At 40.3% G+C, this 25,389-nt stretch overlaps 2 protein-coding genes across 5 annotated transcripts in view; both read left to right on the top strand.

Annotated features, from left to right (window-relative positions):
• lsp1a (lymphocyte specific protein 1 a) overlaps positions 1-2,817 on the top strand; it is a 75,621-nt gene extending 72,804 nt beyond the window's left edge. For all 3 annotated transcript variants that reach the window (XM_014124560.3, XM_014124558.3, XM_014124559.3), the window contains one exon: positions 1,400-2,817. In XM_014124560.3, coding sequence (XP_013980035.1) covers positions 1,400-1,422 — 23 coding nt within the window. In that variant the 3' untranslated portion in view covers positions 1,423-2,817. The remainder of the gene's footprint in view (positions 1-1,399) is intronic.
• Positions 2,818-6,501: 3,684 nt separating this feature from the next.
• LOC100194658 (troponin T type 3a (skeletal, fast)) lies at positions 6,502-21,902 on the top strand (the record flags this gene model as incomplete). 2 transcript variants are annotated; one of them, NM_001139742.1, is given in 13 exon segments in its annotated part: positions 6,502-6,550; positions 8,705-8,744; positions 8,861-8,865; positions 10,322-10,486; positions 15,145-15,163; positions 15,694-15,733; positions 15,851-15,967; positions 16,208-16,285; positions 16,407-16,520; positions 16,692-16,804; positions 17,070-17,160; positions 17,820-17,860; positions 21,597-21,902. In NM_001139742.1, coding segments are annotated over 12 exon segments (837 nt in total). In that variant the 3' UTR covers positions 21,631-21,902.
• Positions 21,903-25,389: the final 3,487 nt, after the last annotated feature.

The raw sequence follows: 25,389 nt of genomic DNA on the forward strand, positions 1-25,389 counted from the left end.
TGAGACTGTAACCTCGTATAAATATATTGGAATTTTAATTGATGACGGCCTCTCTTTTTAATTGCATATTCAACAACTTACAAAAAAATTGAAGCTGAAATTGGGATTTTATTTTAAGAATAAGACCTGTTTTTCTTTTGAAGCCAGAAGGAGGATAGTATCAGCTACATTTATGCCTTTACTAGACTATGGGGATATTTTATATATGAATGCTTCCGCTCAGTGTTTGAGATCAACTGACACCCTTTACCATGGCACTTTGAGATTTATTTTAAACTGCAAAACCCTTACGCACCACTGCGCTTTGTATACCAGGGTTGGCTGGCCTTCTCTAGTCACCCATAGGCTCAGTCACTGGTATACTTTTATTTACAAAGCCATTTTGGGTTTACTGCCTTTTTATTTGGGCATTTTTATTGTTCAGAAATGTGGTGGGTACTCTCTTCGTTCGCTGGACTTTATCCTGCAAACTGTTCCAAATATTCGAACTGAATTTGGTAAAAGGGCTTTTATGTACTCTGCGCCATCGTCTTGGAACACCTTACAAAATACTTTTAAACTGGAAGAACTTGTCCCAATTGGTATTTTTAAATCACTGATGAATGATCTTGAGACTGATTCCCTGTCCTGTCAATGTTTTTAATTTGCTGTTTTTGATTTTGTTATACTCTTGTGAATTCTATGGTTTTTACTAGATTACCTGTAATTTTTCATGTTGTTTGTCTGTAATTTTTGTAATGACTTGGTGCTGCCTATCTTGGCCAGGGCGCTCTTGAAAAAGAGATTTTAAATCTCAATGAGCCCTTCCTGGTTAAATAAAGGTTTAATAATAATAATAATAATAATAATAATAATAATAATAAATAGCAAAGGGTCTGAATGCTTATGTAAATAAGGAATTTCTGTTTATTTTATTTTATTGAATTAGCAAACATTTCTAAAACCCTGTTTTTGCTTTGTCATTATGAGGTATTGTGAGTTGATTGATGAGGGGGGAAAATAATTCAATCAATTTTAGAATAAGGCTGTAACAAAATGTGGAAAAAGTCAAGGGGTCTGAATACTTTCTGAAGGCATTGTAGGTACAGTTTAAAAAAAAAATGTGTTACTCTACAGGGTTCAAGTTTAAACACTGAGGTAAACATTAACGCTCAAGTCACTAAAGAAAGAAAGAAAAATACAATAAAAAGCTTATTCAAATTCAGAAGGGTTCTATGTAGAACATTGCCTTCCAAAGAACCCTCGTCTTCCAAACCCTGCCCCTCTGCAAATAACCCTTTTGGAACCTTTTTTCTAAGAGTGTAGATCAGTGGCTGACTTATTCATTAACCATCAACAACATCATCAACACACCATTGGTAAACAAACACATCTGAATACTTTTTTATTTATTTTTCAGACCTACCCCATGGTGAATATTGAAAAACATGTGTTGGTGGCAAAGACTTTCTTCTCAAGATGGTATGAACTTCAACAACTCCGGTCAGCTTGTCAGCAAACCCTCTGATGATATCCTGAAGTAGCATACATTTATACCTTTTCTACCACCTTTAGTAGGTAACTTTTGAGAACTTTTCAAATGGTTAGCCGTTGCTTTGTTTTGTGTATCTGTATATTCACTTTGTACAAAGCAATGAGAACTCCCCAATTCCATTTCATCTTCAGACATAAACTGAGTGTACAAAACATTAAGAACATCTGCTGTTTCCGTGACATAGACTGATCAGATGAATCCAGGTAGAAGCTATGACCCCTTATTGATGTCACTTGTTTAAGCCACTTCAATAGGTGTAGATGAAGGGGAAGAGACACGTTAAAGACTGATTTTTATGCCTTAAGACAATTTAGACATGTATTGTGTGTGTGCCATTCACGCACCAGTTTGTGTCAAGAACTGCAACGTTCCTGAGTTATTCACGCTCAACAGTTTCTGGTGTGTATCAAGAATGGTCCACCACCCAAAGGACATCCAGCCAACTTGACACAACTGTGGGCAGCATTGGAGTCAACATGGGCCAGCATCCCTGTGGAACGCTTTTGACAACTTGTAGAGTCCATGCCCCGAAAGATTGAGAAAGTTCTGAAGGCAAAAGTGTGTGTGTGGGGAGGGATTAATATTAGGAAGGTGTCCTTAATGTTTTGTACACTCGATATATTTGGTTACTTGTCAAAAGTATATGTCACATATGTTTATGTATATACAGTATGAATGTTTTTTTTTACTCACTGGTTGTTTCTCTTTGTTTATGCCGTTGAAAAGTATTAGGTTAATGCATTTACATGTATGTTGGAAATTATGCAGAAAGGAACATAAAACCTAAGCTTAGAATATGAAATGGTAACTCTTGTCAAATTTCCAGAATTGGGAAGTTTAATCACTGAGCCCGTTATTTGTAATATCATGTTTAAAATGTGTTTTTCTTCTGGCATTTATTTGAGCACAGAGATTATCCAGACATCAGCATGAATATGGTGTTAAACACTAGGCTACACTGGCTCGCTTTTAAGCGATTCATCACTTTTTTTATCATGCATAAAATTCTGCATTGAAATGCCAAATTGTTTTGAGGTAACTGAATAACCTGGTAAGAGAACATTGCTTGTCTGTTGTATTATTTCCACTTTATTTCACACATCCTAACATTTCATCTTGCCATTTAAACATGATTCTGTTTTCAGTTCTGCACACTGGGGTTTTTCACATCCTTACTTATGCTACTAATGTGACAATATTGTGATTTTTGCTTTTTGTGTTAAAACTTTCTTTACCTTAAACCTATTTGTTTCTGACATGAAATAAAGCATTTTATACGATGATGTTTGTATTTGGTTAGTAGCATTTTTATCAGTACATTTTACGTAGCGAGACAACTGCCATTTGCAGAGGATAAAGAGGCGTAGTGAGTGGAAAGCGAAGGAGGGTAGTCAAGTGTAACACTCCCTGCAATTAAGGCCTCACAGCTGATACTGGAAGGTTCCTTGGCCTAATTTTAGGCAGAGAGCAGAGAGGAAGGCAGCCGATCACCTGCTCCCTTCTATTGATGCTCTGTCCTGTCCTGTGCATCACTTTCACTCGACGGGGACAGTAAATCAATGGCCGAGAAAATACCTGAGGGGCTGCTTATGCAAATCAGATAGAACCTAAGAGCATATATTGGTCGAATTACTGTACTGTACATAAATAACAACAAGGCAAAGTAATGTGTGAAGACACTGACACTTGTGCCTGTGGGTTTACTGTACAAATTACCAATAAAGATCAAACAAGTCACCAAAAACTATGTTGCTGGTATACTACATGTTTTTATATTCTGGATTACTGTGACACTGTGAGGTCTGGGCAGTTAGATACTGTTACTGTGACAGTGTGAGGTCTGACAGGCAGCCATACTTGGCCTGCAACCTACAGGTCCAAGTATTGATTGAGAGTGAAAGTGAATGTTGAGCATTTGACCCCCGTGATGTCACTTGTGGTCATGGTCATTTGAGTAGGTCAGAGCTTTTTTTATGCACAGTAAACAAATTATATAATTGGATGATCTTGACCCGTATCTTTTTAAACCTTGATGGCTGTAAACCTTTTAAAGTTCAGACCTTGATAGCTGTATTTAGATTGAAAAGGAATGTCATAAGCCTACAAATCAGGATATTATATTTATCTCTCACAGCCTTCTGTCTTGTTTAATAATGGAAATTGCATGTATAATGGCATATCAAATACCTTTTTACTTACATCTTTTTTATGTAGGTTTGTATGATTTAGGCCAGGGACACTAAACTACTATTTGAGAAGGTACGGTCACACAAATGTCCTAGGTGGCAAAGGTCCGGATGGATATTGTCTTTTATTGGTGTAGTGAGAAAAAAAACTGCTCGCAACCCATGTGACCCCAAATTGTTAAAACTTTTTACACCCCTCTTGTTGATCATAGACAAAATGTTTGACATTTTAATGCTCATTTGCTGCAATTCTACCTATTTTGCCATGGGGCGGAGAGAAAAGTGTGCAGTTTTAAAGCACATTTCCAGCAATTCTACACATTTTGACATGTCAAGGCCCCTGGGCACATAATATGGCCATGATAACTACAAGATTTAGATAGCTGGTTAGCCTAACTTACCTATCTAGCTAACATGGGCTAGTAATTTATCAACTGGATATTTCTGACAGGTTAGAAATAGCTCTCTAAGGTCTGTGAGTGAATGATATGACAAGAGGAAAACTGCCTATGCACTTCCAAATTTCTAAATTGCACCTTGTGCATTCTACTACTACAACTTTCAGCAGCATTAAGTTGAACGCCCGACTGAGTTCAAGTCAGTACACTCGATCCATATTGACCCCGTTCTGGGTTCCGGATCCGTACCGCGGTCCACCAGTTGAGTATGGCTGTTTGAGGCCTCTACTAGTAGTCAAACTCAAATGTAGGCGACTTCTGATCATGTTTTAAAGGGGCCACTCTGCTACAGTAACAGAGACTGGACCTGCCTCCTGATACATGAGAGGAGGTCATCCTTTTAAGGCTCTGGAAGGCTAGGCTTTTGGAGCACCTCCAAGATGCAAGTTCAAAAGAGGAAAGGGTAATAATAGCCATGCATCATACAATGGCTTTTGGGTGTCCACCTAAAGTGTGAAGAAAAATCTCCCATCCCCTACCCCTAAAAACATGCACATGCATTTAGTTTATGAGCACATGATCAGTAAAGCTATAAAAAATATAACAGCACTGAGCTTACCAGGTAATGCTTACTACCGTTGAAAAACACGCCGGACAGGGGAGTCCCCTTACAATTGAAAAAGCAAAAACACTTACAGATTCAACTTAAAACACTGTACCAGCTTGTACTTCAACAATAAACATGCAACCACCCTGTGTGTTATATGTTCATAGGTTAACATATACATGTAGTATAGGAGTATCATGTAGGAGTATCAGAACATAAACCATTATTGTTTTAACCATGATGTTATGTCGTTTCAGTTATGACTCCTGGGATGCAACACCCGAAATACAAAGCTTTAACACTGCATCGAAAATCCCTTTGCTCTTTGAAGACATGTCAAATAGTTTTAGCCATAATGGGGCTACAGTGTACAGTACAGCCTCCTGGGGGCTGGCTTCAACAGCTCTAACACCTGTCTCAATGCTCTACCACCCAGCCAATAGCATAAACACATTACTACGAGCTGTCAAAGTAATTGTAGTGTATTTACCTGTGTGACTGCTGCTTGGGGGTCGGCCGGCTGCTGCCTGCTTGTCCCAGCCCGGAGTGTCAGAGCGGAAGGCTCATGTTGAGCGCAACTATACCCCCTTCCTACAAATGGATGGGCCAGTCTCCATGGCAGTCCAAAAATAAAATCTGAGCCCTAAGCTCAGAATGTGCTCCGTCGTGACAGCGCGCTAACTGCGACCGTCAGCCAGTCAGGGGGTGGCCATAGCACCTTAGATATCACCACCCCTCTCTGCGGCGACCAGATCCTCCTCTCTGAAAAATACTCTTTCAGAGTGGCGCCCCCTACAGGAGAGCATGAGCCAGCTCAGCTCAAGAAGCTTTTCTCTGCCAATTCGACCAAAATGTTAACCAATCACAGCTCCAGCCAGGGTACAGCATGGTCCGCCTAATAAATCAGTCCAATCAGGCGTCCATAACACAGTTAATGAGGGAAATTCATGATATCGCATATCTGTAAGGGTCTTAATGAAGCTAGAAAATGAGAAACATTCTCAGCATGACAGTTAGTTCTTAGAGCCCTGGGCCCGTATCCACAAAACCTCTCAGGGTATGAGTGCTGATCTAGGATCAGTTTCATATCATTATAAATAAGATTATATGGACAGGTGGGGACCTGATCCTAGATCGTCACTCCTACTCTGAGACACTGTAGATATGGGCCCTGGTGAAATTCTAATGCACACAAATACAAGACACAGCCACAGTAATCTTCCCATTATAGAATACTTCATAAATAGACTATAATGGGAAGATTACTGTGGCTGTGTATTGTATTTGTGTGAATTAGACCCACTGGTCAGTCCAAATACTACTTTAAAGCTGCTGAAGACCCTGAAAGTTGATTCAGCAAATAATGTAAAGTGTTGAGGTAAAGTACAGACTGTCCACAGATCCTGTCCTCATTTGACCAGGCCATTGACATACATTATGTTTATGTACAGTATCCATCTGATCTCCTACTCCTGTGGGAAAGGAAAGTCTACCATCTGATTGCCTCGACTGACGTTCCTCTTGGGTTAATTTTGCTTGCCTAATGTGATGGCAAATATAGCAATAGGGGCGTTGGCTGTCCCTCTCCAAACTTGAGCCTCCCTCCCTACCCCACAATTTATCAATTTCCTTATTAAGTGCCGGGTGTAAGACGTCAAGACATCCCCATTGGGGCCTCGCCTCCGACGCTTCCTTGTCCAATAGGGACCTTCCTTGGATCAAGTGTCACTATAACAGAAGAACATAATCAGGGTTGTAATTCTGCAGAACCTTACAGCCAGTCTCGGCCACCAGGGAGCTCACTTCTTCTTTCCGCTATTCTGAGGTAAGAGAGAGAGATGGAGAGTGGTTGGAAGGAAGAGAGAGTGAGTGGAACAAGAGAAGGAGTGGGTGAGTGGGTGAGTGGGTGAGTGAGTGAGTGAGTGAGTGAGTGAGTGAGTGAGTGAGTGAGTGAGTGAGTGAGTGAGTGAGTGAGTGAGTGAGTTAAATAAAAAGCTTCAGATCAAGTGCAACGTTAAGAGCTCAGGGCCCCCCTAGCTGTCTCCTTTCAAAAACAGCTGAATCCACACGTGCAAAACCACTGCCACTGTGTTGGAACACTCAGTCTTTAAAGCAGTCGGCTGCTCCATAGTAATGTTGAGGTCAAGGGTGAAAGGACCCACCAGGGGGATAGGGACAGGTGAAGGGAACATACAGGTTTCTACATAAGCTTCTAGCTTGACTTGATCAAGATTGTGGGTGTCTCTTTTTGCAAGAATATAATTCTTGAAAGCCACAGGGCATGTAAAATGAAGTGTCAACATTTTGTGTCAAGAAATGCTGGTATACGTGTGTTCTTGATGTTTTTGTTAGAATAAGCGCTAAAAGTGACTTGGGTGCAACAAGGTTTCTGGGGGTGAGGCCTGGTTCCAACAGGCTATCGCACGCATGGGATTTAAAAATGGCCCTCTAAGACATGTAACTATGTTGTGGAGCTGATCCAATGGTTTAAATCAAAATGGAGGATAAGATGAGGGAATCTTAGAGATATGCTCCATGTTACCTCAATGTTAGGGTTGAGAACAGTATTGTTAGCACTATACTGGTCTTTTGTGATATGGTAAACAGATAGCTGGACAGATATCTAGTGGACAGAAATGTTTGCGTGTTGTATGTCACAGCAAAGTCAGTGATAGTTTAATAGAGAGAAAGGTGTGACATTCTGTTATTCTGGAGACCTGTGAACTATGAGAACATGGTGGCACGTTGAGCCTTCCATACTTATAGGATAAACACATAGACACTCTACTAATGTTACAGGGCCCATTGAACAATAGCCGGATTTGTGAAATCAACCCAGAAATCTATAGCTATGATAATATGATTGTAATTTCAAGAAACAGCCTTTGACTTTCAGTCATTGTCAAACAGTTTCCTGTTCTTTCATTATTCCCTATTTCCCCATTTTTGTTTTGTATCTTTAACAAGTTAATATGACATAATGGAAGCATGGAAAAGTGCCTGAAATGCCTATGTGAGGGAGATGTCCACATAAGGAAATTAAATGAGAATTACTGATACTATTCCAAGAGAAAGAACCTGATCTGTGCTTTGGAAATCGGATCCTGGACCCATTTCTTAAAGACATTTGCAGCTGTCTGTTTAGGAGTAGTTATAACGTGTGACTAGGTCTCTAGGGTGGCCCAGTTATAGAAGTTGTGGTTTACAAATGCAAAGGTGAATGTTTTGTGAACATCCTTGTAATGCACGCTAATCAATTCAAAATGTGTAACTTTGGGGATTTATCAGATAATGATACATTGTCTGACAAGATAACAATAAGTTGCAAAACAAAACCTAAACCAGAATTAAAAGGCTAGCGATGGCTTACTAAATTGGTCTAGAAGTGACCGAAACTCTTTAAAATGTTGATAAAGCGTTAGATCATCATGTTTCTAAAGATGCATGTATTCTAGCACCTATGTTGAGGCATGGAATTTGACCAAGATATTAAGTTAACTTGAAGACCTTAGATTTTGACCTTCACATTGACCTGTGGTCTGATGGAACATGACCCTAGCAGCCAGGGAAGGAGGGAGGAAGGGGAGGAGGGAGGGAGGTAAAAGAAAAGGCCATGAATATTTGCATGGGTGCCTTCTCATTTATCGTCTGAGAAGCAGAATTGGCAGCGTGTTGAGTTTCAGTATATTTTCCTAACACTAATTAGAAAACAGCTATAAAAATTTGCAGATTTAGAGCTTGGTAGATTCAAAAGCAATCCCTTTACAAATTCAGCAAATTTTTCTGTACCACAATTTATTCAAAAATGTCGGCAAAATGTTCCCCCATTAGGGTTGGGTTCTGGTAATGGGAGAAGACATTTTACAGTCTGGCATCCATCATAACCCCATGCTATAAATAATGCTAGTGACTTGAGTGTTGCCTCCTTGGCGTCTTAGTGAAAGTGTCTCTCTTTCTTCCCTTGTACCTCGTACCTCAGGTGCAAAGTCCACTGTCACCATGTCTGACACAGAGGAAGTGTAAGTATTAGCAACATTATTCTGCATCCTCACGATTACCTCATCCAGATTTCATTTTGGTGAGTTGTTTTGACTGCCTGACTAAACTTGCAATATCTTTTTCTATCCTTTCACAGCGAGGGTAAGTTACATTATTACTATATTATTGCTATGTATCATTATTGTATCTTTTCATTATCATAGTCATTTTAAATTGGTAATTGTTCAATCATATGCTGAAACATTCTGTATGTTTTTTTAACCAATGCCTATCTGATTTCAGTCCTCAATGTAGAATAGTTAAACGCAATGGAGAAACTTGTCTGGACTCCTTAAGTTTCAAGTTGTGTTCAAAACTGCCCTCTATAGCACAACAGCATACATTGACTTGATTTTCGATACTTTAAATGTAGAGAAAGCCATGACTTAGTCATGACTTATTGATGAATGGTTTCAGGAGCCAATGTTGATAACAGGCCATGAACTAAATTGAGCAGGATGCATTTAAATGAATTAATGCATTCCTTTAAATTATTTTCTAAACGTCAGACCACATACATCCACTAGTCTGTTAGCAACAGGTCCCTGAAACTCTCTAGACCTTTTACAGTTATACTGTCCTCCTAGTTTGTACATATTCTGTCTGAATAAAAATACATATCTCCTCTTTATGGAGGGAGATAAATCAATCCTATTATACTATCAGGCCTTGAAATGTTTTGTCTGCTCAAAAGTCTTCTCAAGAGACCTAATTTAACAGCACTTTGTGAACTGCCATTTCATCAGCTATGGAGGACTGTATTGTGCATGCATACAATTGATCCCTACTGTACCCATATTTACAGTATATAATATATATACTAAATATTATATTATATACTGATATATTGGATGCAGACGGATTCTTTTGGTAATACTATTGTTTTACTCCTTTCTTTCTCCAAAATTTTTGTTTATATCCGTGGAGGCGAGGGAGAAGGTAAAAAACAATGACGCGCAGACAATGAAAATGTTCATGCCATCTATACTAATTTGTCAGCTGTTTCGCTCTTGATCCTCAGTGTGTTTGAGGATGTGTGTTCAACTCATTCGATCTTCATGTAGCTCATAGCATGTTGGATAATGCTAAGGCTACCACTTCACCTCACTTCATCAGACTTTAACTTGAACTTACAATATGGTCATTGCGGAAAAGATTTATCTGCAGAGTAAGAAACTACAGGCTCATGTCAGACTAGATATACCAAATTAGAAGATACCTCGTCGGCAAACAAACCTTTGTAATTGGCAGAAGTGTTTGCATAGTAGAAAAGTAGCAGAGCAAGGTCCATTTCAGGTCCCTGTATGTAGGAAGTATCAACACATTGCCCAGTATTGCCTCTATAGATCTATTCATTAACCCCTGAACTCTTTCTCCTGCTTGCTATTTTCTCTGCCTCATGTAGTGCCACCCGGTGGTTACGCCCATGAACTCATCTCCTCTTTTAACCTCCATATCTCTCTTCTGTTCTAAATAACTCACCCTCTTTCTCATGCTTCCATTCATTAACCTCTCCATTCACCTTCCTCTCCCTGGTTACTCACTGCATGTTGTGTAGCCATAGCAGAAGAAGTAGTTGAAGAGGTAGTTGAAGAAGAAGTGGTAGAGGAAGAGGTAGAAGTGGCCCCAGAGGCAGCCCCAGAACCAGAGGCAGAGCCTGAGCCAGAGCCCGAGCCAGAGGCAGAGCCTGAGCCTGAGCCTGAGCCAGAACCCGAGGCGGAAGGTATGTTGGCATGGGGTATTCTATCATCCTTTTAGATGCAGCAGTGCGCTCCACCTGTTACAGCCAGACAGACCTAAGACTAATATAGCTAGGGATGTGTTCCAATGTCCATAGTAGCATACCCCTTAGAATCCAATACATTGGACATATTTTATTATAAGTGGTATGCTAGTGTCGAAAGTGGGATATATCCCTAGTGTACTTTCTTGTTCTACATTTACTTTAATGTAGTACCTTCCCTTCATAGCTGGCCAAGACAATGGATGCATACACTGTATTATTAGTTGTATGTTATTAGTTATATGTTCCCATTTAGAATGTGCTAATAAATATGCCCAATTCCCTGTTCCGTTCTCGCTGCTTTTAGGCCTAGGGCAAACTGCTTCCTCATTGCTACACAAAAAAATGCTGGATTAAAAACAACCTAACAACCAGCGCTGGGTAAATATTGGACAGAACACACACTGGGTTATTTTGACCGAGCCAGTTGGGTTGCGTGAAAAACCCAACATGTTGGGTTGTTGGGATTATTCAAACAAGGGTTAATTTAACCATCAGTTGGGTATTTTTAACTTTCACGCTGGGGTGACCTAGCAGCTGTGTCTTATTGTATGTAATCCTTAAATTATTTTCAGGAGGCGTGGCTTATTATGGCCGTGAATATTCAGACAGCTCTTATTGGCCACCCGTGAGAGTAAATGTCATTCCTGTTCATCATGTCAATGTTCAACCTTAACATGTGATAACTATACAACAGAACAGATTAACAGGAATTATTTTTACTCTCATGGTTGGCAAAAAAATCTGTAAGCCACACCCCTACTGAAGTACGCTTCTAAACTCTTCTGACCCGCTGGGTCATACAGTGCCTTCAGAAAGTATACACACCACTCAACTTTTTCCAGATTTTGTTGTGTTACTGCCTGAATTTAAAATGGACTAAATTTAGATTTTTTGGTCACTGGCCTAGACACAATACCCCATAATTTAAAGTGGAATTGTGTTTTTCTAAAAAATTCTAAATTAATAAAAAATGAAGAGCTGAAATGTCAATTAGTATTCAACCCCTTTGTTAAGGCATGCCAAAATAAGTTTAGGAGTAACAATTTGCTGAACAAGTCGCATAATATGGACTCACTCTCTGTGCAATAATAGTGTATAACATTATTTTTGAGTGACTACTTCATCTCTGTACCTCACACATCATCGTGGGTCCCTCAGTCAAGCAGTGGTTTTCAAACACAGATTCAACTACAAAGACCAAGGAGGTTTTCCAATGGCTCGCAAAGAAGGGCACCTATTGGTAAATGGGTCAAAATTAAAGAAAGCAGACATTGGATATCCTTTTGAGCATGGTGAAGTAGTTAATTATACTTTGGATGGTGTATCAATAGCCCTAGTCATTACAACGATACAGACGTCCTTGCTATTTCAGTTGCCGGAGAGGAAGGAAACCTTTCAGGGATTTCACCATGAGGTCAATGATGACTTTAAAATAGTTACAGAGTTTAATGGCTGTGATAGGAGAAAACTGAGGATGGATCAACAACATTGTAGTTACTCCACAATACTAACCTAATTGACAGAGTGAAAAGAAGGAAGCCAGTACAGAATAAATGTTTTCCAAAACAGGCATACTGTTTGCACTAAATTAATACTGCAAAATATGTAGCAAAGCAATTAACTTTTTGCCCTGATTGCAAAGTTTTTTGTTTGAGACAAATCCAATACAACCCATTACTGAGTACCACTATCCATATTTTCAAGCATAGTTGTAGCTGCATCATTTTTATGGGTATGCTTATAATTGTTAAGGACTGGGGAGTTTTTCAGGATAAAAAGAAACGGGATGGAGCTAAGCACAGGCAAAATCCTAGAGGAAAACCTGGTTCAGCCTGCTTTCCACCAGACACTGGAAGATTAATTCAGCAGGACAATAAACTAAACACTAGGTCAAATCTACAATGGAGTTGTTTTTCCAAGAAGACAGTGAATGTTTCTGAATTAACATGAAGTTAATTCATTTTGAATTCAGGCTGTAACACAACAAAATGTGGAATAAGTCACAGGGTTTTAATACTTTCTGAAGACATTGTGTCTCAATAACCCAGCACCAATAACCCAGAATCAACAATCCAACCTTGCTCTCTTTAAAGAAAACAGCCAAACTAAGTGACCCAATGCCTGCAAACAAGCAGTTGGGTCAACCAAACAACCCAGCATTTTTTGAGTAGATAGCAATACAATTATTGTCTGTATACATATATATATATATATATATATATATATATATATATATATATATATATATATATATATATATATATATATATATATATATATAGGGATCAGAGTTAGAGTTGGAAGTCTAATGCGTGTATATATATATATATATATATATATATATATATATATATATATATATATATATATATATATACACGCATTAGACTTCCAACTCTAACTCTGATCCCTAATGTAAGTCAACATCAGTGTATCAAAATATAGTAGATATTCTGCACTGTTTATTCCCGTTACTCTTAAAGGAGCAAAAATACCTCTGTGCTTCTACTATGAGCCTGAAAAGGCATAATCCTGATTATACTGTACATGTACTCTGAACATGTGTTTGTTGTGACAGTCCCTTCTTAAAGTTAGAATCCTTAGTTGCTACATTTTTTGGAGGTATAAATTAATGATATACACTGAGTGTACAAAACATTAAGAACACCTGCTCTTTCCATTACAGACTGACCAGGTGAATCCAGGTGAAAGCGATGATCTCTTATTGATGTCACTTGTTAAATCCACTTAAATTTGTGTAGATAAAAGGGAGGAGACAGGTTAAAGAAGGATTTCTAAGTCTTGAGACAATTGAGACATGGATTGTGTATATGTGTCATTCAGAGGGTGAATGGGAAAGATACAATATGTAAGTGCCTTTGAAAGGGGTATGGTAGTAGGTACCAGCAAGGCTTCTGGGTTTTTCACTCTCAACACTTTCCCGTGTATATCAAGAATGGTCCACCACCAAAAGGACATCCAGCCAACATGACACAACTGTGGGAAGCATTGGAATCAACATGGGCCAGCATCCATGTGGAATGCTTTCGACACCTTGTCAAAGGTGTTCCTTATTTTTGGTATACTCAGTGTATACTCATTGATTCTTGAAGAATATAACTTATAAATGCCTCATGAGCTTAGTTTAACTGATGTACCTCATCAGAACCCAAAATATAAGCTTGTTTTACTCCAATGTTTGTAAACAACGTAAATGTAAAGAGACTGTATAGCTTCAAAACATTGTTAAAACAGTAATTTTTAGATCATGGATGGTCAGTCGTTGCATCAATAGCACTGTCTATGAATCTGAGAGTGGTTACATTTCTCCAGGGCCATCCCTCAGCTTTTACCGAAACAGAGGCTGGGTGCTGCTTTGTTTTTGTTTCAACTAAGGATTCTAGTTTTAACTGAACGATACTTTGAGGCGCTTTTGTGTGAGACACGTTTACAAATTCTTTATTGTACTTCCACTAACTGCTGAAGTGTCGCGCTAAAGTAATTCGTAGTGCTTAGCCCGACAAAGTATCATTTCCATTTGAAATGTTAAAAATGAGATGACGCAAATGCTGAAGCTTAGGTAGAGTATGCAGCCTATGGCTTATTAGTCAGCCCTCGATGCCATTGCTAACGCTGTTTATTTTGCTTTTATTTTCATTGCTTGCTGCATGCAGAGGTCGTTGAAGAGGAAGGTATGTTGATTAAAGATGAATTATCTGTGTCACTCTGGTTGGTATGTAGGAATGCGTATGTATATATTGTCCATGTCCCAGGTCTGAGGTCTCGCTGTATTGAGGGAACGTCTGATCTGTCATACCTGTTTGTCAGATCTAGAATTACTGTGAAATTGGCTGACTGGTAGGACAAAGAAAAACTACACATCAGTTAATCGAATCCATTTTTAAATGGTGTGTTTTGGGAAAGAAATAAGAAAAAGGATGGAAGAATATGAAATGCTAACATTTGCTTAACCGCGCAGTGACCCCACTGTTCAACCCTCCCTGCTGTGCCAACTCATCATTAGCACGGCATGTACCAAACACATAACAAGAGAAAGAACATGTTCTTCTAACAATGAAATCTGTGTTGTCTTGCTTGCGGGTCAAACGATAAACATTACACAGTTATAACGTTTATCTTTTAAAGTTAAACACTTTGCTTGTTTTTTAGCAGTAATATTTTTTATTATAATATTTTCCTGTAATATAAGTAGACTTGAATTATTCTAAAATAAGATCATACTTTAGAATTAAATCAAGCACACATAACGAATGTTCACATTCTTCAATTGTGTGTGCGAAGCTGCTTATGTAAAGTCAATATCTGAGATTTTGATTTGGATTTTCGTGGTTATTTCTCTGCTGATTTTCATAGCACTAACAAACATCCACCACCTCAAATTGAAAGCCAGGGATTTTTGGATTATCTACTGCAGATCAATGTTTTTCTCCATTTCATGTAGAAACAATCAAATATTCATTCAAGTAATGCCTGAATCTTTTTTGCCTGATAATTACTCATTTGCTTTATGCTGATTTGTGCATATCTAACCCAATAACATGTACTTGTCCTCCTCTTCATTTCTTAATATACAGCCCAAAAGCCACAGTTCAAGTAAGTCATCATTTCATGTAACCCCTCATTTGTTTGTACACATTTCTAGATGTGTATGATTACTACATAGAAATGACTGCCTTCATATTTCCATTTCCATTTCAATCTCTCATAAAGTAAATACTACATTCTTAACTGTGGTAGTCAAAACCTCCAGCTGTCTTATTCTATATAGGCCTAACGCACCAAATATGAATTTTTTCTTTCTTTTTTTAGATATATATTTTAGTTATTATTTCACTGTCCTTATTTCAGGTCAACATCACATCAATTTGTAAATATGTAGATATATTTCATTACAAACAAGATGACATGAAACATAACAAAAGCCACAGAAAACAAAACAGTGACAGTAAAAAAATTTAATAAAAAATAGTTGAAATTCAATTTCAGTTCTCTGCTGTCTTACAGTGTTGCATTACCCCTAACATTATACATTTTTTATTACATGCGTAAAAAAAGAAACATTATTTATTTTTAGTATTTTACTACCCATAGATTCACTGTATTTTTATATTGACACTTCTCAGGGTACCAAAGATTCCTGATGGCGATAAAGTGGACTTTGACGTAAGTAGCCCTTCATATATCATGACCATCTGGAGACAGCTGGCTGGATAATACCAGGCCTAATGTCAGAGTTGACGACATGTACTTAATACATCGCTCTACTTCCTAACCTTACAGGACATCCAGAAAAAACGTCAGAACAAGGATCTTATTGAGCTGCAGGCCCTGATCGATGCTCACTTTGAGCACAGAAAGAAGGAGGAGGAAGAGCTCATCGCCCTCAAAGAAAGAATTGTGAGTAAGAATGAGTAAATGACATCACTCTGCATATACATGGGCTAAATTTGAAAATTAATACAAGGTCGTAAATAAAATCAAGGTTTTCTTATTGGACAAGTTCAGGTAGTTCATTCCTACTTGCTTACATTTAGTTCCTGGTGAATACAACCATGACAAAATGATAAGACACTGCAGTGCCTACTGGTGGCCAAAGGTAATACAACCAACCATGTGTATCTGTGTGTCCGTCTGCAGGAGAAGCGTAGGGCTGAGAGGGCTGAGCAGAACAGGATCCGTAGCGAGAAGGAGAAGGAGCGCGCGGCGAGACGTGAGGTTTGTGTCCTCCGCCAGTACCACTATCGACCCCTCCGGGCTTTCTTCAACTATCAGCGTTCTGTCAACATGGGACCTACAACTACAACACACTGACTTTGTGCTGTGATCTCTAATACAGGAGGAGAGGCTGAAGAGGGAGGAGGCAGATGCCAAGAAGAAGGCTGATGAGGACGCAAAGAAGAAGTCTGCCCTGTCCAGCATGGGCTCCAACTACAGCAGCCATCTGCAGAAGGTGACCTTGCGACCAGCCAGTCTTCACAGAACCATACGTTACGATTAGATACAATATAACTTACTTGTATACAACATGTAATTCAGAAGAAAAAAAATTATAATAATTATGTGTGTACATGTGTGATCGATGGACTTGCCCCTTGTAACCACTGCCATTCATTTGTAACAGGCTGACTCAAAGAGAGGTGGGAAGAAGGAAACTGAGAGAGAGAAGAAGAAGAAGATCCTGGCAGGCAGACGCAAGGCCCTGAACATCGACCATCTGAACGAAGAGAAACTGAAGTAAGAAACAGTTCAAGTAACAGACTTGGGCTTCATGTACAGTACGGTGTGTGTAGTGTTTTGTTTTGGCGAGGAGAATCAGGCCTACAGCAGGAAAAGTCAGGTACAAGTACAATAGCTTTTGCAATTGTCTCGTTATCTGAAATGAATGCACTTTAAGAACAACCTTCAGCCAATCAGAATCAAGTATTCAACCTCAGGTGTAAATATGAAATCTCCACAGAGAGTTTGAACTCACAGAGTCATCTTGCTTGCTCTGCTCTAGGGAGAAGGCAAAGGAGCTGCATGAATGGATGCAGACGCTGGAGTCTGAGAAGTTTGACCACATCGAGAGGCTGAAGAGGCAGAAGTATGAGGTATGTATCCGATGTCCTGGTTAAAGAAAAGAGAAATATACTGTAAGTTATCCCAGTGATGCATACATACATACATACATACATACATACATACATACATACATACATACATACATACATACATACATACATACATACATACATACATACATACATACATACATACATACATACATACATACATACATGCATGCATACAGCAATATGCACATCTGAAAGAATTGTGGACTGTTTAAGTTGATGAGGGGCGCCTTATGATATATTTTAAAGACACATTAACTGAAATGACGTAATCTTTTATTTTACTCGCTCTAATCAAGAGCTAAGCTGATAATATGACTGGCTCCGTTCTTAGAGCATATACCTTTGGACACGACCGCATTCCCCTGTGGCAGTACGGACGATACTGTTATTAACCGTGACCTGATAAAACGTCTAGCTCAGTCACCACATTATCAGTTTTTCCTTAGGTTTTTACAGACATGGGTCATGTAAGACACCCTGTAAGATATTGTATTTGTAGATACCCTGGAAAATTCCAAGTCTTACCTGAGTAAAATCAAGGGTGACAGTGGGCCACCAATTCTCACCATCTGTTTGGTGGCCTCAGTCACGGCCTCTCAGATATGAACGCAACTCTGCTTTGATATCTCCTCCAGGTCACAACCCTGCGTAAGAGAGTGGAGGAGCTGAGTAAATTGTAAGTAAAGCTGGACAGTTGTCACAGCTCAGGGGGCTCTGCCGTGCCACTGCGGTGCATGGTCTGAAACTTAATGAGAAAGTTGCATGTGAAACTTAACACAGAGGCGACTGAAACAGAGCAAAAGGTTCAATGATCGATCGAGGAGACACCATGGAAGACACCAAATTAAATCTTAATGAATATTGATTATATTTCACTCATTCAGGTTGAACACTCCATGTTATAGACAGGTTATGACACATGGCATACTGTACCATGTCATTCTGAAACATGTTACAGAGGTATTAGAGTGTGTCTATGTGCGAGCACTTTAGACTGAGACCCAATCATAGACCCATAGAGAACTGCTGAGCTAAAAGCCAGTCACTAGTCAAGTCTTAAGAAATGGTGTGATTCACAGGTAAGTGATTCTGTCTGGATTTCATTCCCACTGAAAGAAGTGACAGAAACTCAGTAGTGGTAGTGTCTGGCTAATCGTTTCTAGCATGTCCTCCTCTCTTAAACTCTCTATTCTTGGCAATTTGGGGAGTTAATACTGACACACACACACAGACAACTAGTGTAACTATTCACATGCTCTCACTGTCCTATTTTTTTTATCAATAAAAACCTATTAATTTTTTATTCTCCCTCTTTGATTAGGCTAAGTGCAGAAACCCAAGACAAGATCAATCTTCTCATACAGCAGCAGTCTGCAAGGGTCTAGTTTAGGGTGTCCCGTCCTAAGTAAGAGTGTCTGTTAGGCTAGGTGTGTGTCTGGTCTTCCCCATACTGCCATATACAGCAGGCAACCCCTGGCCACAGAACATTCAGTCCACAGAAAGGAGAGCATTGGGGCTCCTCAGTCCCAAGGTAAAGCCTCAGTCAGTCAGTCAGTCAGTCAGTCAGTCTCCTGTAAAATGTGCTGTTAAATGTGTCATTTCCAGGACATCACTCCCAGGAACTGCATTGACATGTTACAGAAACAGTAAGTAATGTAGCTTCCACCCCTATTTCATTCTGCCAAGACTGTTTTTAGGACAGTTCATGTAAGTTCGTGGCTGAAATCATTACAGTTTAGAATCCACCAATGAGATGAAATGCTATTGAGTTTATCTCTCCCTTCATTATCTGACAGAAGAAACCAGTTTGCTATAGAACAAGATTGACATTCATGTTACTGTATTGGCAAACATAGCCAGCCATTCATTCTGAATTTGCTATGACATGACTTATTTAGTACTCTTGGCCCTTTGGACATAAACACAAGCACTACTCTTATACCTTTGGCAAAACACATATACAGTAGACACTGACAATCCAAATCGCAAAAGATATAGTCCTACAACCAGGTTCAAGATGACAGACTTATTGGATGTCAACAAAGAAAGTCAAGTTCTTGTGCATCACGTTCCTGAGCTGTAATGTAAGTAATGTAAGTCTCAAACCTTATTTTTTTGGAATATACAGAGCATTTGAAATCTATTCAGACCCCTTTTCAACATTTTGTTACGTTACAGCCTTATTCCAAAATTGATGAAATCGTTTTTTTCCCCTCATCAATTCTCACACAATATCCCATAATGACAAAGAAAAAACTAGTTTTTTATTAAGAATAAAACTCTGAAATATCGCATTTACAAAAGTATTCAGACCCTTTTTACACAGTACTTTGTTTAAGCACCTTTGGCAGCAATTACACCCTCGAGTCTTCTTGGGTATGACGCTACAAGCTTGGCACACCTGTATTTTGTGAGTTTCTCCCATTCTTCTCTGCAGGTCATCTCAAGCTCTGTCAGGTTGGATGAGGAGCGTCGCTGCACAGCTACTTTCAGGTCTCTCCAGAGATGTTCGATCGGGTTCAAGTCCGGGCTCTGACTGGGCCACTCAAGGACATTCAGAGACTTGTCCCAAAGCCACTCCTGCATTGTCTGGGCTGTGTGCTTAGGGTTGTTGTCCTGTTGGAAGGTGAACCTTCGCCCCAGGCTGAGGTCCTGAGCGCTCTAGAGCAGATTTTCATCAAGGATCTCTCTGTACTTTGCTCCGTTCATCTTTCCCTCGATCCCGACTAGTCTCCCAGTCCCTGCCGCTGAAAAACATCCCCACAGCATGATGCTGCCACCACAATGCCTCACCGTAGGGATGGTGCCAGGTTTTTTCCAGACGTGACGCTTGGCATTCAGGCCAAAGACTTAAATCTTGGTTTCATCAGAACAGAGAATTGTTTCTCATGATCTGAGAGTCTTTAGATGCCTTTTGGCAAACTCCAAGCGGGCTGTCATGTGCATTTTACTGAGGAGTGGCTCCCGTCTGGCCACTCTACCATAAAGGCCTGATTGGTGAAGTGCTGCAGAGATGGTTGTCCTTCTGGAAGTTCTCCCATCTCCACAGAGGAACTCTGGAGGTCTGTTAAAGTGACCACCAGGTTCTTAGTCACCTCCCTGAACAAGGCACTTCTAACCCCTATTGCTCAGTTTGTCCAGGCGGCCAGCTCTAGGAATGGTCTTGGGGGTTGTAAACTTATTCCATTTAAGAATGATGGAGGCCACTGTGTTCTTGGGGATCTTCAATGCTGCAGATATTTATTGGTACCCTTCCCCAGATCTGTGACTCAACACAATCCTGTCTCTGAGCTTTACGGACAATTCCTTCGACCACATGGCTTGGTTTTTGCTCTGACATGCACTGGCAACTGTGGGACCTTATATAGACAGGTGTGTTCCTTTCCAAATCATGTCCAATCAATTGAATTTACCACAGGTGGACTCCATTCAAGTTGTAGAAACATCTCAAGGATAATCAATGGAAACTGGATGCACCTGAGCTCAATTTCGAGTCTCATAGCAAAGGGTCTGAATACTTATGTAAATAAGGTATTTCTGTTTAAAATGTTGTATACATTTTCACTTTGTCATTATGGGGTATTGTGTGTAGCTTGATGAGGAAAACATTTATTTAATCAATTTTGGAATAAGGCTGTAACGTAACAAAATGTGGAAATAGTCAAGGGATCTGAATACTTCCCGAATGCACTGTATAAGGCTCTGGTTCTCTTTGGTCCATGTGTTCTACGTTGTGGGTATTGTCACATTGTCAAATGTTTCAAAAGCAAAGAAAATATATGAAAGCATCAAATCTGATCCTGAGGTAACTTTAAATTTCTTCATTGTGAAGTCAATGAAATGCCTGTCCAATTACTAAATAGTGTGCTTTCAACGTTGAGCTTTGGACTGCTGTTTCTTTGCTCTGTCAGTGTTGCATTCTAATTTCTCGAAGATATCATGTGTTTCACTGCCACTAAGGACCGGCTGTTAGCCTGATAGCCATAGGATGTGAAAAAAGATCATTTCCTCCATAAAGACAGAAAATACTCCATGAATCCTCACGAGCACAGTGGTATAGAACACCCGGGTCAGTGAGAGAATCATGTAATATTTCCTTTGCTTTCATTCATTCCATCATCACCTCCATTCCATGGTAAGTGCTGCATGGTGTGTCGAAAAGGATAAGCATGACAACTCCATGACTTGTTTTGAGTGGTCTGTTGTGATTGATGATTGTTAGTTAGACCAATGTTATAATATTAACATTAGAACAGCATAACTCACACATTTGCATCCATATCTAAAGTCATTTGGAAGTCAATTCAGGAACTTAAAGTCAATGTAAGTCTTTATTTATAGATGAACATGTGCATTAATTGTCTCTTCATGGGATGTTTACTCTGTTTCTCTGTCTTTCTGACGTTTTATAGCTCCAAGAAGGGTAAAACGGTCCGCAGAAAGTAAACGGTACCGTTCTGCTGCTTGGAGTCCAGACTGCCACCGTACTACCGGACACAAGCCTAATTCAGCAACAACAACACACACTTACACTAAGACCATGGCTCAGACACAACTAACTCTATGTCTTAATGTTTGCATATTCACACAAGATGTGCTACGGTCTACAGATGTAGAACGGAGCCATTAGCTGCTGTTGTAGGAATTATCCCTCACGCTTTCTCTCCCTGGACTGTTTGGTTCTCAGTATTTTTGTAAATAAAGTGTCACTCTTCAAACTTGTCTGTAGATCTGTTATTAACCAAACCCTCAAAAAAAATACATGTATTTTTTTGCTGTGTAATTTTAAAGCAATTTGTTCATATTAATAATTATATCCACTCTAATAAGAGGCATAATGTTGTGTTTGCAAAAATAGACCAAGATTAGCTTGTGAATGATTTATGCCCATGTTAGAGCAGAAGAAATATTGCATTATAATTAAGGTTTCTTCAACATACCATTCCATCACAAACACTGAATATCAGAGTCATCCAAATGAGGTGTTCTGTCCCATTTTGAGGAAAAATGTAAGCATTTGAATTGCCATCACAATTAGATTGAGTTAGATTGTAACCTAGACTGAAATGTTCCGGTGTGTAACAGACAGTAACGTAAGTGGTTCACTACAGTAGCGTAGCACAGCCGTTCCAAACCTTTTCCGTTGCGGGGCACAATCAAATCTCTATCAAAATCTCTAGGACCACCATTTGTGTCACACCTGCTCCCACTCTCCCTCCCTGGCGCTCAAGGGCGCCAGGCTGCCCAGCTTCACGCACACCTGCTTCCCTCGTCACGCGCATCAGCGATTCATTGCACTCACCTGGACTCAATCACTTGTGTTATTTCCTCCCCTATATCTGTCTGTTCCCCAGCTCTGTTCCCCGCTTCAGCTTTAATTGTCGTATGTCTTTGTATTAGCCGGTTCTGACGCTGTTCCTGTCCTGTTCCACGTCTGTGCTAAATTAAATGTTCAACTCTCCATACCTGCTTCTCATCATCAGCGTCGGTTCTTACAATTTGCAGAATGGCATAATATTTTTAAGGCACATGCAGTCTTTGTAGTTTTATTTTTAAAAGATGTCTAATAAATCACTGTGTGTTTATTTAATTAAAATAACTTCAACATACATTTTTTATCATTTGTTTCCCTGAGCCTCCTTAGGCCCTTGAAATGTTCAGTCTGATCATGTAGGCATTAGGAAACACATATGAAGATATTGATGTAATAAACAGCCCTAATTAGCTGAAGCCTCCAGTGATGATCCATGGCCCGGAGCCTGTAGGGATGATCCATGGCACGAAGCCTCCAGTGATGATCCATGGCCCGGAGCCTGTAGGGATGATCCATGGCAAGAAGCCTCCAGTGATAATCCATGGCACAAAGCCTCCAGTGATGATCCAAGGCACGGAACCTACGGCGATGCCCTCTCAGCCCGGAGCCTCCAGCGACGCTCCTCAGCCCGGGGCCTCCAGCGACGCCCCTCAGCCCGGGGCCTCCAGCGACGCCCCTCAGCCCGGGGCCTCCAGCGACGCCCCTCAGCCCGGGGCCTCCAGCGACGCCCCTCAGCCCGGGGCCTCCAGCGACGCCCCTCAGCCCGGGACCTCCAGCGACGCCCCTCAGCCCGGGGCCTCCAGCGACGCCCCTCAGCCCGAGGCCTCCAGCGACGCCTCTCAGCTCGGGGCCTTCGGCAACGGTCTGCAGCCCAGAGCCTCCGGCGGTGGTCGGCAGCGCAGAACGGGGGCTACGCCCGGAGCCAGAGCCACCTCCATAGCTGGAGGATTGGCGGAAGGGCTTGGGGTGTAGCAGAGGAACCGTCGTAGACGGTGGCCACCCTCCCTTCCCTCCCTTTAGGTTTTGGGTTGTTTTTGTGGGTTTCTGTTCGGGGGGTACTGTCACGTCCTGACCAGTGAAAAGGGTCATTTTGCCATAGTAGTATGGTCAGGGCGTGGCAGGGGGGTTGTTTTGTGTGTTTTGGGGTTGGTTTGTTTCTAGGGGAATTTGTTCTAGTTTTCTGTTTCTATGTTTCATTTTCCATGTGTGGCCGAGTATGGTTTCCAATCAGAGGCAGGTGTCTTTTGTTGTCTCTGATTGGAAGCCATACTTAGGCAGCCTGTTTTCCTTTGGGTTTTGTGGGTGTTTGCTTTCTGTTTAGTATGTTTGTATACCTGACAGAACTGTTTGGCTGTCGTTTGTTTTTTTCTTTGTGAAGTGCTTCCATTTAAAATAAAAGGATGAGCACTCAACACGCTGCGCCTTGGTCTGTTCACTACGACGCCTGAGACATGCGGCTACATTTTATTTCTGTAAATCATTTTCAGAACGCAATCACATTATGTTTGACAGCTTTATTGCTTTCTCCATGTTTTTGAAATGTATAAGCCTTTAAATGACCTTTTACAGACTACTTCTACAAACGAGGTAACACTTGTGGCAGCACCTATTCCTGTGGCCCCCCATCTTCTGCACTACTTCTTGTGGCCCCGCTCCACCTATACCACTTCCTGTGGCCTCCCCTCCACCTATACCACTTCCTGTGGCCTCCCCTCCATCATTCCCTGAGGCTTATTGTCACCACACTCTTCTGTTGATGTTGGTGATGACAATGAGCAAGTCATCCCTGTAAATAATTAAATGTCTTGTTATTACAGATTCATTTTGGGACATATCTGAGCATTGTTATTCTGAATGTCTCTTTTTTTTAGTGTTGACCTCCAAACACTGCTGAAGTTAATGAGATGCCAACCAAATTAACGTGATGAGGGACAATGTTTATGATTGTGCAATGAGAGGCTTTAAGAGAGCCCGCTTTAATCCGGAGGCAAAAATAGACCTGGTTTTTAGGGACGCTGACGGAAAAGGGGCAGCTGATGAGGGTGGACCCCTCAAGACAATTTCTCCGGCTGCTAAAAAGTGCCATCCATTCCTCTGCAATATTTGAGGGAACTGATTGGCAAAAATGCCTTTCTTGCAACTCTCAAGGCGAGTTACACTTTTACACCAACAAAGACACGTTTGTTTATGGCAATATATATGAGTTGAGTATGACATTTGATTTTTGAATGTAATGTGTCCTTTATTTACTGTTTGTCTTCTGTGTGACAGTACTCTATGGCGTATACAAGCAGGTGGGCAGCATGATTGCTGTCTGTCTGGTACATGGGGGTGTAGAGCCACATTTTTTCAGAGGCTATACAGGCAAGTGTGTGGCCTACAACCTCCTGTGCCAGAACTGAAAGAAATTGCGGAATATGACTTCAGAGAGAAGTTGGAGAAGGTAAGTAACTTTATACTGTGATCTGTTGAAGCGCCCGTCCCGCATGCGGGATCAACATCCAGCGTAAAATCATTTCGCCATATTCATAACCGAACAATAGCAAAATGTAATAATTAATTTTTTTCAAATATAGGACTATTTTATATCGTTTTATAGATACACCTCTCCTGAATCGAACCACGTTGTCCGATTTCAAAAAGGCTTTACAGCAAAAGCAAAACATTAGATAATGTTAGAGGAGTATATCGTCAAAGTATTCACATAGCCATTTTCCGACCAACCACATGCATCACAAATAACCAAAAAACAGCTAAATGCAGCACTAACCTTTGACAATCTTCATCAGATGACACTCCTAGGACATCATGTTACACAATACATGCATTCTTTTGTTCGATAAAGTTCATATTTATATATAAAAACAGCATTTTACATCGGCGCATGACGT

This window comes from Salmo salar, chromosome 10 (genome assembly GCF_965601325.2).
Source record: "Salmo salar chromosome 10, fSalSal1, whole genome shotgun sequence".
Lineage (NCBI taxonomy): Eukaryota > Metazoa > Chordata > Actinopteri > Salmoniformes > Salmonidae > Salmo > Salmo salar.